This window comes from Triturus cristatus, chromosome 6, assembly GCF_964204655.1.
Source record: "Triturus cristatus chromosome 6, aTriCri1.1, whole genome shotgun sequence".
Lineage (NCBI taxonomy): Eukaryota > Metazoa > Chordata > Amphibia > Caudata > Salamandridae > Triturus > Triturus cristatus.
This window is the reverse complement of record NC_140589.1, coordinates 1,930,167,525-1,930,182,831: the sequence shown is the minus strand read 5'-3', so window position 1 is coordinate 1,930,182,831 and position 15,307 is coordinate 1,930,167,525. Positions and strand designations below refer to the sequence as shown.

The following is a 15,307-nucleotide window of genomic DNA, read 5'->3' as shown; positions in this document are numbered from 1 at the left end:
ACCTCATGCAGTCATTGTTTCCCTCTGTGTTTCCCTGACCTGGAGGCTGTCCATCCTGTGGGTCAGCTTGGGGCCTCTAGGCTCTCTATGAAGATTAAAAAGCCTCTGTGGTCTCACACCACAGCTTTTGCCCCACTACACACCACAGCTTTTTGTCTTCTCTCCACTGGACTACTACTGGTCTGTGCAAACTCTGGGCTGATTCAGACATGAGCTGTAAAGGTGTGACAGACGAGTTTGTATCCATGACATGGGCAGAGTTAAGAACCGGAAGTGCTTCCAGTTTACAGGGTTCAGATAAACGTAAACAACGTGATAAAACTTTAACTCTACCTGTACAGGTCATCCGCTGTCCTCCATCAGCAGCTGAAGTTGTTCTCGACCAGAAGTAGTGAAGCCATTGCCTGCGGTCCTGCAAGAGATACTCTGATATTACTAGGTGGGCGTTGCATGTGCTGGGAGCTTCTTGCTTTTCCTCGTGTGCAGCTCATTGCATATGCGCATTCACTGAGGCTCACTTGCATCCTATTTACAAAAACCCTTGTTGACAAGAGGTCAATGGAGACCATGAGACATGGAAGGACTGCTTGACCCAAGCTGGATCTCTGGAGCTCCCAGACTTCTCCAGGCACCACGACTGGTCTACAAGGGTCCTGCTCCCCCTAAAAAAGGGTTCCTCGATTGACCTCCTAAACCCCACCCAAGGCGGAGTGCCAAACTTCCATCCCATCTAGAGGGGCGCAACCGATATTGGCAGACCACCACAGCCATGGCTGAGTACCCTGGGATACGAGGCGGAGGCTTTGTTAGGGTTCCTTGGTGTGTAGACAGAAAAGGCAGCAGGACAGGCTGGTGGTGCGGGATGGCTGCACCATGCACGTACCCTAACTCACGCCACACTTACCCTAGCTCACACCATGCCCTTACCTTAGTTCACACCACACACTTACCCTAACTTGCACCACGCACTTACCCTAGCACACTATGCACCTACCCTAGTTCACACCACGCACTTACCCTAACTTGTACCACATTTACCCTAGCTCACACCATGCACTTACATCAGTTCCCACCACATGCTTATCATAGCTCAAAGCACACACTAACCTTAGTTTGTGCTGCTCAGACTCTCTCATGACATTCACATACTCTAGCTCATACCACCAACATTCTCACCCTAGCTCGCACCAGACATGTACGTTCCTTACTTCACACCATGCACTTACTCACCATAGCCTGCGACATACATGTAGAACCCTAGCTCATGATACACCACACACATATTCAGCCCAGCTCACGCCACACACATACTCACCCTGGTTTGTACCACACATGGACTCACCCTGGTTTATACCACACACGTACTGACGCTAGTTTGATTGCACTCACTGGTTCGTACCACACATGTACTGACGCTAGTTTGATTGCACTCACTGGTTCGTACCACACATGTACTGACGCTAGTTTGATTGGACTCACTGGTTCGTACCACACATGTACTGATGCTAGTTTGATTGGACTTACTGGTTCGTACCACACATGTACTAATGCTAGTTTGCGCCATGCATAGACTCACCCTGGTTCATACCACACATGTACTGATGCAAGTTTGATTGGACTCACTGGTTCATAACACACATGTACTGACACTAGTTAGCGCCACACATGGACTCACCCTGGTTCCTACCACACATGTACTGATGCTAGTTGCATCACGCATGGACTCACCCTGGTTCAAACCACACATGTACTGATGCTAATTTGCACCACACATGGACTCACCCTGGTTCGTACCGCACATGTACTGATGATAGTTTGATTGGACTCACTGGTTCGTACCCCACATGTACTGACGCTAGTTTGATTGGACTCACTGGTTCGTACCACACATGTACTGACTCTAGCTTGATTGGACTCACTGGTTCGTACCACACATGTACTGACACTGGTTTGCGCCATGCATAGACTCACCCTGGTTCGTACCACACATGTACTGATGCTAGTTTGATTGGACTCACTGGTTGGTACCAAACATGTACTGACACTAGTTAGCGCCACACATGGAATCACCCTGGTTCGTACCACACATGTACTGATGCTAGTTGAATCACGCATGGACTCACCCTGGTTCGAACAACACATGTACTGATGCTAATTTGCACCACACATGGACTCACCCTGGTTCGTACCACGCATGTACTGATGATAGATTGATTGGACTCACTGGTTCGTACCCCACATGTACTGACGCTAGTTTGATTGGACTCACTGGTTCGTACCACACATGTACTGACTCTAGCTTGATTGGACTCACTGATTCGTACCACACATGTACTGATGCTAGTTTGATTGGACTCACTGGTTGGTACCACACATGTACTGACACTAGTTTGCACCACACATGGACTCACCCTGGTTCGTACCACACATGTACTGATGCTAGTTTGCACCACACATGGACTCACCCTGGTTCGTACCACACATGTACTGATGCTAGTTTGATTGGACTCACTGGTTCGTACCCCACATGTACTGACGCTAGTTTGATTGGACTCACTGGTTCGTACCACACATGTACTGACTCTAGCTTGATTGGAGTCACTGATTCGTACCACACATGTACTGATGCTAGTTTGATTGGACTCACTGGTTGGTACCACACATGTACTGACACTAGTTTGCACCACACATGGACTCACCCTGGTTCGTACCACACATGTACTGATGCTAGTTTGCACCACACATGGACTCACCCTGGTTCGTACCACACATGTACTGATGCTAGTTTGATTGGACTCACTGGTTTGCACCACACATGTACAGACACTAGTTTGCACCACACAGACTCACCCTGGTTCGTACCACACATGTACTGATACTAGTTTGATTGGACTCACTGGTTCGTACCCCACATGTACTGACGCTAGTTTGATTGGACTCACTGGTTCGTACCACACATGTACTGACTCTAGCTTGATTGGACTCACTGATTCGTACCACACATGTACTGATGCTAGTTTGATTGGACTCACTGGTTGGTACCACACATGTACTGACACTAGTTTGCACCACACATGGACTCACCCTGGTTCGTACCACACATGTACTGATGCTAGTTTGCACCACACATGGACTCACCCTGGTTCGTACCACACATGTACAGATGCTAGTTTGATTGGACTCACTGGTTTGCACCACACATGTACAGGCACTAGTTTGCACCACACAGACTCACCCTGGTTCGTACCACACATGTACTGATGCTAGTTTGATTGGACTCACTGGTTGGTACCACACATGTACTGACACTAGTTTGCACCACTCAGACTCACCCTGGTTCGTACCACACATGTACTGATGCTAGTTTGATTGGACTCACTGGTTGGTACCACACATGTACTGACACTAGTTTGCACCACACATGGACTCATCCTGGTTCGTACCACACATGTACTGATGCTAGTTTGCACCACACATGGACTCACCCTGGTTCGTACCACACATGTACTGATGCTAGTTTGATTGGACTCACTGGTTCGTACCACACATGTACTGACGCTAGTTTACGCCACACATAGACTCACCCTGGTTTGTACCACACATGTACTGATGCTAGTTTGCGCCACACATGGACTCACCCTGGTTCGGACCACACATGTACTGATCCTAGTTTAATTGGACTCAATGGTTTGTACCACACATGTACTAACACTAGTTTGTACCACACATGTACTGAGACTAGTTTGCACCACACATGTACTCACCCTGGTTCGTACCACACATGTACTGATGCTAGTTTGCGCAACGCATGGACTCACCGTGGTTCATACCACACATGTACTGATGCTAGTTTGATTGGACTCACTGGTTCTTACCACGCATGTGCTGATGCTAGTTTGCCCCACACATGGACTCACCCTGGTTTGTACTACACATGTACTGACACTAGTTTGCTTCACAATGGACTCAGTGGTTTGTACCACACATTTACTGACGCTAGTTTGATTGGACTCACTGGTTCGTACAACACATGTACTGATGCTAGTTTGATTGGACTCACTGGTTCGTACAACACATGTACTGATGCTAGTTTGATTGGACTCACTGGTTCGTACAACACATGTACTGACGCTAGTTTGCCCCACACATGGACACCCTGGTTTGTACCACACATGTACTGACACTAGTTTGCATCACACATGGACTCACAGGTTCGTACCACACATGTACTCATTCTAGTTTCCACCATGTACGGACTCACCCTGGTTCGAACCACACATGTACTGATGCTAGTTTGATTGGACTCACTGGTTTGTACCACACATGTACTGATGCTAGTTTGATTGGACTCACTGGTTCGACCACACATGTGCTGATGCTAGTTTGCTCCACACATAGACTCACCCTGGTTTGTATCACACATGTACTGACACTAGGTTGCGCCACACGTGGTCTCACCATGGTTCGTACCACACAAGTACTGACACTAGTTTGTGTCACCCATGGACTCACTGGTTTGTATCACATATGTACTGACGCTAGATTCCACCATGCATGGACTCACCCTGGTTCGAACCACACATGTACTGACACTAGTTTGATTGGGCGCACTGGTCTGTACCAAACATGTACTAATGCTAGTTTCCACCACGCATCGACTCACCCTGTTTCGTACCACACATGTACTAACGCTAGTTTCCACCACACATCGACTCAACCTGGTTCGTACCACACATGTACTGACACTAGTTTCCACCATGCATAGATTCACCCTGGTTCGAACCACACATGTACTGACGGTAGTTTGATTGGACTCACTGGTTCGTACAACACATGTACTGATGCTAGTTTGATTGGACTCACTGGTTCTTACCACACATGTACTGATGCTAGTTTCCACCATGCAAGGACTCACCCAGATTCGTACAACACATGTACTGACGCTAGTTTGCGCCACACATGGACTCACCCTGGTTCGTACCACACATGTGCAGATGCTAGTGTGATTAGACTCACCGGTACGTACCACAAATGTACTGACGCTAGTTTCCACCATACATGGACTCACCCTAGTCCGTACCACCCATGGACTCACCCTGGTTCGTACTACACATGTACTGACGCTAGTTTCCACCACGCATAGAATCACCCTGGTTTGTAACACAAATGTTCCTGACGCTAGTTTCCACTACACATTGACTCACCCTGGTGCGTACCACACATGGACTCATCCTGGTTCGTACCACACATGTACTGGCGCTAGTTTTCACCAAGCATCGACTCACCTCGGTTCGTATCACACATGTACTGACGCTAGTTTCCACCACGCATCGACTCACACAGGTTCGAACCACACATGTACTTAATGCTAGTTTACACCATGCATCGACTCACCCTGGTTCATACCACACATGTACTTACGCTAGTTTCCACCATGCATCGACTCACCCTGGTTCGTACCACACATGTACTGGTGCTAGTTTCCACCATGCATCGACTCACCCTGGTTCGTAACACTCATGTACTTACGCTAGTTTCCACCACGCATCGACTCACCCTGGTTCATACCACACATTTAGTGACGCTAGTTTCCACCACGCATAGACTCACCCTATGTAGGGAAGGGCTCCACGGCTCTTCCTCAGCTGGGAGAAGGAGGCGATGGAGGTATCTGTCAAGTGGTTACAGTTCAGAGTCAGGGTCTGCAAAGCATCATTGGTGGCCAAAGCAGTGCAAAGGTCCGGGATGCAGTTATCAGTGAGGCCAATGGAGTCCAAACTACCAAAGAGAGATAGATGGGGTTATGTATCAGACACAGAGATGCGAGAAGAGCAAACAAAGAGGTGTGGAGTACTCACCTGAACAAGCAATTAAAAAGAAAGATGGTGCATCAGACTGAGCAAGAGGATCCAGTAAACATAGGATGAAAGGTGTGGAGCAAAGTGGGTGAAAGGTGTGGATCACCAAGGATGAAAGGTGTGGAGCACAGTGTGTGAAAGGTCTGGTGCACAGCGGGTGAACGGTGTGGAGCACAGCGGTTGAAAGGTGTGGAGCACAGTGGGTGAAAGGTGTGGAGCACAGCAGGTTAAAAGTGTGGAGCACAGCGTGTGAAAAGTGTGGAGCACAGTGGGTGAAAGGTGTGGTCACAGAGGATGAAAGGTCTGGTGCACAGAGGATGAAAGGTATGGAGCACAGAGGATGAAAGGTGTGGAGCACAGAGGATGAAAGGTGTGGAGCACAGCGGGTGAAAGGTGTGGAGCACAGTGGGTGAAAGGTGTGGTGCACAGAGGATGAAAGGTGTGGTGCACAGAGGATGAAAGGTATGGAGCACAGTGGGTGAGTGCATTACTTCCTCTTCACCTGCACTGGCGCTGTTTTGGCTGCCTAGTGCCAACGCAGGCACCCTTCCACCATGCAGAATGCGGCACACATAGAAAGAGGAAGTATTGAGGAGAAATAAAGCTGAGAAGGCGTATCTTTTTGACTCATCAAAAACCATGAGAGTTGCATAGGAACACCCACACATGCCCATGGAATGCCTTCCCAGAGCAGAGAAAGGAATGCAGCAATTTACGCTGCATTACTTCAGATCTATGAAACCACTCACGGCCATGCTAAGTGGCCTAACATGGCTTCATAAATCTGACTTAAGGTTTGCGTTGCGCACTTACCACGTTGCGAGGAGCAAACACTACGCAAACAGGGTCATAAATATAGCCCTCCGTTTTAAAGTTCCTGCAATCTTTAGGACTGGTTTGTACCACTCTGTCGAATATGTCAGTGCTACTATGACTGTCCTGGCAAAGCCGGTGTCTGTTGTCTTACATCTCAAAAGCAGGTGACTGGTGGACCAGAGTAGTCAGGAGTTGTCATATGCCATCGAAAGTGTGTCCTCAATGCTCCAGTCCCATCACCATCTGCTTTTAGGACGAGGAAACAAAAATCTCAGATGATGATCGCCCTTCTGGTGTTCCCCGAGACTTCGTTCTCCTCTTGAGTGATAGCAAAGCTTTGAAGGCATCCTGATGAGCTGTAAGGTTATATCTCTAGCGCTTCCCCCCTAACACGGTGTGAAACGCTTTCTGAACTGTTGAGGAAGTCTAAATGATGCCAGCCACGGCTCCACGATCCGGGTTTGCAGGCCTTCCTTGTGATCATCACCTCCAGAGAAGGCGCAGTTGTTTGAACTTCCGACAGTCAGCTCTCAACCTTTCTCAGCCTGGAGTCTGTCACTGCTGCTTTCTCGTAAATGTCTTGAGTGCTCCATCTTTCTTTTTGTCCCTTCAGAAGGTCCCCAGTCATCACCTCTCTCTTCTCCTCCTCCTCTGGTCCTTTCGTCTTTGCTTGTTTCCTGTTTGTACCGGTGTGTTTGTTGCTGCCAGATCCCGCATGACTCACAAGCGGTATAATGCTGCTGTCCAGGGGCTACAGCAGTGGCGGCTGCTCCGCTAAGGTGGAGGAGCATCGCCCACTGCTCAAAAGGAAACATAAAATGATAATAACATATTGTTATTATCGTTTTATTTTTCCTATTGAAGTCAGTGGCTGTCGGGCGGGGTGAGGCTGGCCAGAGCAGGGAGAGGAGTGGTTTGAACTTCTTAGGTGCGCGTGACTGCCCAGCCGGCCCTCTCCGGCCAGACAAACAGTCCTGCGCATTGTGCATCTTCCCCACCAGGCTTGCTTTACACAGCCTGGTGAGGAACATGCAAAGCCTCCATGTCCCCGTATGAGCGCCGATTCATGGTGCTCAGACCAATCACAACGCTGCATTGTAGCATTGTAATTGGCTCAGGGGAGCCTCGGAGCCTGGGTGCTACGGTGACAGGAAGAAGGAAGAGGGCTCAGGAGAGACGCCTGCTGGCCGTCCCAGGTAAGTTATTTTTTTTATTTCCTCCCCCTCACACCCCTGCCCTACAACTCCCGTCCGGTAGCAGCCGCTACTGGGCCACATCTGCCATCCAGAGGCCACCTGGGTCACTGAGTGGCTACTCTGACTACAGGGGGCTTCCTCCACTGACCCCTCCTTCCTTACTACTGAGTCCCTTATATTGCTTTGTTAGAAAAGGTGCCTTGTAAACCCACCATCTCTGGTCATGTTCTATATGTCCCAAACGCTGCAGTTTCCTGGCATTCGCACATCTGCCACTATCAACTCATTAATCAACCAATCACTCAATAAACCTGGATTTGTAAAGCACAACTCATCACCTGTGAGGGTATCCAGGAGCTGAGAGTACTGCTGCTGAGGCTCAGTCGAACATACAGGTCTTGAGTCCTTTTATGAATTCCAGTAGAGAGGATGAGATCCAGAGGTGAAGAGGAGTGCCCGAGTCCTCCCCTACACTGACCGCCAGTGCCCACCTTCCACCGCCATGGTGGCAATACCTCTCAATCTCCATTTTTTCCTACATCACAAGACCTTTGCACTTCTAGATGGTTGTGGCCACATCACATCATGTCGCGTCATGTCTAGTCCCATGATTAAATGGGCCTTGTAAACTACCCCGGCCTGGGGAGAAGACTCACCGGAGGGGGGATAAGGAAGATGCCGCTATTCAACGAGCCGTGTAGATTACCACGGTCTGGGGAGAAGACACACCAGAGGGGGGCTTTGCAAGATGCTACTGTTCAACGAGCCGTGTAAACTACCCAGGCCAGGGGAGAGGACACACCGGAGGAGGGGTTCAGGAAGATGCCGCTATTCAACGAGCCGTGTAGATTACCAAGTCCTGAGAAGAAGACACACCGGAGGGGGGCTTTGCAAGAAGCTGCTGCTGTTCAACGAGCCGTGTAAACTACCCCGGCCTAAGGAGAAGACACACCAGAGGGGGGCTTTGCAAGATGCTACTGTTCAACGAGCCGTGTAAACTACCCCGACATGGGGAGAAGACACATTGGAGTGGGGGTTCAGGAAGATGCTGCTATTCAACGAGATGTGTAGATTACCCCGGCCTGGGGAGAAGATACACCGGAGGGGGGGCTTTGCAAGATGCTGCTGTTCAACGAACCGTGTACACTACCCTGCCCTGGAGAGAAGACACACTGGAGGAGGGGTTCACGAAGATGCTGCTATTCAACGAGCCGAGTACACTACCCCGGCATGGGGAGAAGACACACCGGAGTGGGGGTTCAGGAAGATGCTGCCATTCAACGAGTCGAGTACACTACTCCGGCATGGGGAGAAGACACACCAGAGGGGGTGTTAGAATCCGGGTTCTCTGGTTGACACAGGTAGGTACTTGTGACAAGCAGGGAACCTTTCCTCTAGTCAGGATAAGGGGGTACATGCCTAAAATAACCCCTGCTCACCCTCTAGGTAGCTTGGCGCGAGCAAACAAGGCTTATCTCAGAGCGTTATAGGTTAAGCATTTGTGAACACATAGAGTAACCCAGTGACAACACTACAAATGGACACCACACAGGTTTATATTAAAAATAAGGATTCTTTATATAGAGTTACCACAAGACCATTAAACGACAAAAATACACAATACTGTTACTTTAGATGGTAGAATTTTGCTTAGTACTCTTAAGTTCTTAAATGCGACACTTTAAGTCAATGTACCTTAGATGCGACACGCAGGGTAACGAAAGTGTTGCAACGATATCGATTCGATGAAGTTTTTGGTGCAAAGAAATAAAGACGTGAAGATCTTCCAGATGCGTTACGCTTCTCCGATGTTGCGAGAAGACTCGACTCGATGCGTCAGATACAGCGGCGTCACCCTTTACACGATGCGACGACAGCGGCCTTGTCAGCGGCACTCTTCTCTGATGTTTGCGAGACGCTTCCGCTCGATGCGATGTTGCAGTGGCGACACCCCTTTACGCGATGCGACGACAGCAGCTCCGATGGCGGCACGCTTCTCCGTGGATGCGAGGTGCTTTTCTTGATGCGGTACAATGCGACAGCTACGATGGCTGCGATGGCGACACGCTTCTTCCTCGATGCGAGACTCTTCTCTTGATGCGGTGCGATGCGACAGCTACGATGGCTGCGATGGCGACACGCTTCTTCAATGTTGCGAGACACTTCTTGGTTGATGCGAGACGCTTCTGCTCGATGCGAAGCTGCAGCGGCGACACACTTTACGAGATGCGCCGACAGCAGCTCCGACGGCGGCACGCTTCTCCTCCTTGAGTCGCGCTTCCAGCTCCTTGCGACACGCAGTCCCTCAGAAGGCCCAACAGCAGCAGGCACTTCCAAAGAACTCTGGGGAGCTGGGGGGTGAAGTCTGTTGTTCCTGAGACTTCAGGAGGAGGCAAGCTCTATTCCAAGCCCTTGGAGATCTTTTTAAGCACAAGTTGAAATAAAGTCTTTGTAGTCTTTCTACTCTCCTTCAGCAGCAAGGCAACCACTGCAGGCCAATCCCCCAGGTCAGGGACAGTACTCCTCCTTACAGCTTTCCCAGTTCCTTCTCCTCAGGCAGAGGTTCTTCTTGTCAAGCAGGATCTAATTTCTTGGGAGCAGGGTCCCTATACTTATATCCCTAATTCCTTTGTTCCTCTGGGGTAGAGGGGCCTTTGCCCAGTCCAAACCAGTTCCTGAGCACTTTGTTGACATGACACTGACTTTCTATTCAGGGTGCAGGGCAGAGACATCAGCCGCTCCACAGGAGGTGGAGCCAGCATTGTGGTGGCAGAGCACAGCCCTATTCAGAGTCCTGGTGCACTCATCCCACCCATCTGGATGTCAATCTCTCTATTCTCCACCAGGCTACCTAGCCCTGCCCCTCTGGGTTTCCCCAGCCCTGTCACTCACATAAACCAGACAGGCAAATACACATCATAGCAGAGGCGGGCTGAAATGGTTAGGCAAGCAAATACCAACTTTCTAAAAGTGGTATTTGCAAACCCAGAATATTAAAATAAACTTTACTAAAAGATGTATTTTATTATTCTGAGTTCAGGCATACTAAACTCAAATTTCTACCATGTTCCCTGGGTCTGTTATGATCATAGGATGTAACAATTCTAACAGCCCATTCTGGCCTATGGAAACAGGTAGCCTTGCAATAGTGAAAAACGAAAATGGCTGTAATTCACTATTAGGACATGCCACACACATCAGGGCTTGTCCTACCTTATGCTTACAATGCACCCTGTCCTTGGGCCTACCATAGGGGTGACTAATATGAAGTTACGGGAAGGTTTAGGGACTGGCAAGTGGGTGCACTTGCCCAGTCAGCATGACAGTACCAGCCTGCATGCAGGTTCTGCAATGGCAGACCCTAGATACATTTTACCAGGCCGCTTCTGTGGGTGGCACAACCAGTGCTGCAAGCCCACCAGCAGCATTTGTATTTACAAGCCCTGGGCACTCCTGGTGCACTTTACTGGGGTCTGACAGTAAATCAAATAAGCCAATCATGGAATCCAACCAACATATACAATTTAAATAGGGAGCACTTGCACTGTGGCACTGGTTGGCAGTGGCACAGTGCTCTGAGCAGCTAACACCAGCAAAACACATGAGGCACAGCGACAAAAAGTGGAAGGAAGACTCACGCCAAGGTGCCAGGTCTAACAGGGGGGCTTTGCAAGATGCTACTGTTCAACGAGCCGTGTAAACTACCCCGGCCTGGGGAGAAGACACACCGGAGGAGGGGTTCAGGAAGATACTGCTATTCAATGAGCCATGTACACTACCCTGGCAAGGGGAGAAGACACACGAGAGGGGGGCTTTGCAAGATGCTACTGTTCCACGAGCCGTGTAAACTACCCCGGCCTGGGGAGAAGACACACCGGAGGAGGGGTTCAGGAAAATACTGCTATTCAATGAGCCATGTACACTACCCCGGCATGGGTAGAAGACACACCAGAGGGGGGCTTTGCAAGATGCTACTGTTCAACGAGCCGTGTAAACTACCCAGGCCAGGGGAGAGGACACACCGGAGGAGGGGTTCAGGAAGATGCTGCTATTCAACGAGCTGTGTACACTACCCCGGCATGGGGAGAAAACACACCGGAGGAGGGGCAAAGGAAGATACTGCTATTCAACGAGCCATGTACACTACCCCGGCATGGGGAGAAAACACACCGGAGTGGGGGTTCAGGAAGATGCTGCTATTCAAGGAGCCGTGTAGATTACCACGGTCTGGGGAGAAGACACACCGGAGTGGGGGTTCAGGAAGATGCTGCTATTCAACGAGCCGAGTAGATTACCACGGTCTGGGGAGAAGACACACCGGAGTGGGGGTTCAGGAAGATGCTGCTATTCAAGGAGCCGTGTAGATTACCCCGGCCTAAGGAGAAGACACACCAGAGGGGGGCTTTGCAAGATGCTACTGTTCAACGAGCTGTGTAAACTACCCCGACATGGGGAGAAGACACACTGGAGTGGGGGTTCAGGAAGATGCTGCTATTCAACGAGATGTGTAGATTACCCCGGCCTGGGGAGAAGATACACCGGAGGGGGGGCTTTGCAAGATGCTGCTGTTCAACGAACCGTGTACACTACCCTGCCCTGGAGAGAAGACACACTGGAGGAGGGGTTCACGAAGATGCTGCTATTCAACGAGCCGAGTACACTACCCCGGCATGGGGAGAAGACACACCGGAGTGGGGGTTCAGGAAGATGCTGCCATTCAACGAGTCGAGTACACTACTCCGGCATGGGGAGAAGACACACCAGAGGGGGTGTTAGAATCCGGGTTCTCTGGTTGACACAGGTAGGTACTTGTGACAAGCAGGGAACCTTTCCTCTAGTCAGGATAAGGGGGTACATGCCTAAAATAACCCCTGCTCACCCTCTAGGTAGCTTGGCGCGAGCAAACAAGGCTTATCTCAGAGCGTTATAGGTTAAGCATTTGTGAACACATAGAGTAACCCAGTGACAACACTACAAATGGACACCACACAGGTTTATATTAAAAATAAGGATTCTTTATATAGAGTTACCACAAGACCATTAAACGACAAAAATACACAATACTGTTACTTTAGATGGTAGAATTTTGCTTAGTTCTCTTAAGTTCTTAAATGCGACACTTTAAGTCAATGTACCTTAGATGCGACACGCAGGGTAACGAAAGTGTTGCAACGATATCGATTCGATGAAGTTTTTGGTGCAAAGAAATAAAGACGTGAAGATCTTCCAGATGCGTTACGCTTCTCCGATGTTGCGAGAAGACTCGACTCGATGCGTCAGATACAGCGGCGTCACCCTTTACGCGATGCGACGACAGCGGCCTTGTCAGCGGCACTCTTCTCTGATGTTTGCGAGACGCTTCCGCTCGATGCGATGTTGCAGCGGCGACACCCCTTTACGCGATGCGACGACAGCAGCTCCGACGGCGGCACGCTTCTCCGTGGATGCGAGGCGCTTTTCTTGATGCGGTACAATGCGACAGCTACGATGGCTGCGATGGCGACACGCTTCTTCCTCGATGCGAGACTCTTCTCTTGATGCGGTGCGATGCGACAGCTACGATGGCTGCGATGGCGACACGCTTCTTCAGCGTTGCGAGACACTTCTTGGTTGATGCGAGACGCTTCCGCTCGATGCGAAGCTGCAGCGGCGACACACTTTACGAGATGCGCCGACAGCAGCTCCGACGGCGGCACGCTTCTCCTCGAGTCGCGCTTCCAGCTCCTTGCGACACGCAGTCCCTCAAAAGGCCCGACAGCAGCAGGCACTTCCAAAGAACTCTGGGGAGCTGGGGGGTGAAGTCTGTTGTTCTTGAGACTTCAGGAGGAGGCAAGCTCTATTCCAAGCCCTTGGAGATCTTTTTAAGCACAAGTTGAAATAAAGTCTTTGTAGTCTTTCTCCTCTCCTTCAGCAGCAAGGCAACCACTGCAGGCCAATCCCCCAGGTCAGGGACAGTACTCCTCCTTACAGCTTTCCCAGTTCCTTCTCCTCAGGCAGAGGTTCTTCTTGTCAAGCAGGATCTAATTTCTTGGGAGCAGGGTCCCAATACTTATATCCCTAATTCCTTTGTTCCTCTGGGGTAGAGGGGCCTTTGCCCAGTCCAAACCAGTTCCTGAGCACTTTGTTGACATGACACTGACTTTCTATTCAGGGTGCAGGGCAGAGACATCAGCCGCTCCACAGGAGGTGGAGCCAGCATTGTGGTGGCAGAGCACAGCCCTATTCAGAGTCCAGGTGCACTCATCCCACCCATCTGGATGTTAATCTCTCTATTCTCCACCAGGCTACCTAGCCCTGCCCCTCTGGGTTTCCCCAGCCCTGTCACTCACATAAACCAGAAAGGCAGATACACATCATAGCAGAGGCGGGCTGAAATGGTTAGGCAAGCAAATACCAACTTTCTAAAAGTGGTATTTGCAAACCCAGAATATTAAAATAAACTTTACTAAAAGATGTATTTTATTATTCTGAGTTCAGGCATACTATACTCAAATTTCTACCATGTTCCCTGGGTTTGTTAGGATCATAGGATGTAACAATTCTAACAGCCCATTCTGGCCTATGGGAACAGGTAGCCTTGCAATAGTGAAAAACGAAAATGGCTGTAATTCACTATTAGGACATGCCACACACATCAGGGCTTGTCCTACCTTATGCTTACAATGCACCCTGTCCTTGGGCCTACCATAGGGGTGACTAATATGAAGTTACGGGAAGGTTTAGGGACTGGCAAGTGGGTGCACTTGCCCAGTCAGCATGACAGTACCAGCCTGCATGCAGGTTCTGCAATGGCAGACCCTAGATACATTTTACCAGGCCGCTTCTGTGGGTGGCACAATCAGTGCTGCAAGCCCACCAGCAGCATTTGTATTTACAAGCCCTGGGCACTCCTGGTGCACTTTACTGGGGTCTGACAGTAAATCAAATAAGCCAATCATGGAATCCAACCAACATATACATTTTAAATAGGGAGCACTTGCACTGTGGCACTGGTTGGCAGTGGCACAGTGCTCTGAGCAGCTAACACCAGCAAAACACATGAGGCACAGCGACAAAAAGTGGAAGGAAGACTCACGCCAAGGTGCCAGGTCTAACAGGGGGGCTTTGCAAGATGCTACTGTTCAACGAGCCGTGTAAACTACCCCGGCCTGGGGAGAAGACACACCGGAGGAGGGGTTCAGGAAGATACTGCTATTCAATGAGCCATGTACACTACCCCGGCAAGGGGAAAAGACACACGAGAGGGGGGCTTTGCAAGATGCTACTGTTCCACGAGCCGTGTAAACTACCCCGGCCTGGGGAGAAGACACACCGGAGGAGGGGTTCAGGAAGATACTGCTATTCAATGAGCCGTGTACACTACCCCGGCATGGGTAGAAGACACACCAGAGGGGGGCTTTGCAAGATGCTACTGTTCAACGAGCCGTGTAAACTACC

At 50.0% G+C, this 15,307-nt stretch overlaps 1 protein-coding gene across 1 annotated transcript in view; it reads right to left on the bottom strand.

Moving 5' to 3' along the window:
* Window positions 1-342: 342 nt before the first annotated feature.
* Window positions 343-15,307, bottom strand: part of LOC146822513 (NACHT, LRR and PYD domains-containing protein 12-like) — a 221,502-nt gene continuing 206,537 nt past the window's right edge. The window contains exons 11-12 of the mRNA XM_085613631.1: window positions 5,611-5,778; window positions 343-412 (exon numbers count right to left, since the gene is read on the bottom strand). Coding sequence (XP_085469757.1) covers window positions 343-412; window positions 5,611-5,778 — 238 coding nt within the window. The remainder of the gene's footprint in view (window positions 413-5,610; window positions 5,779-15,307) is intronic.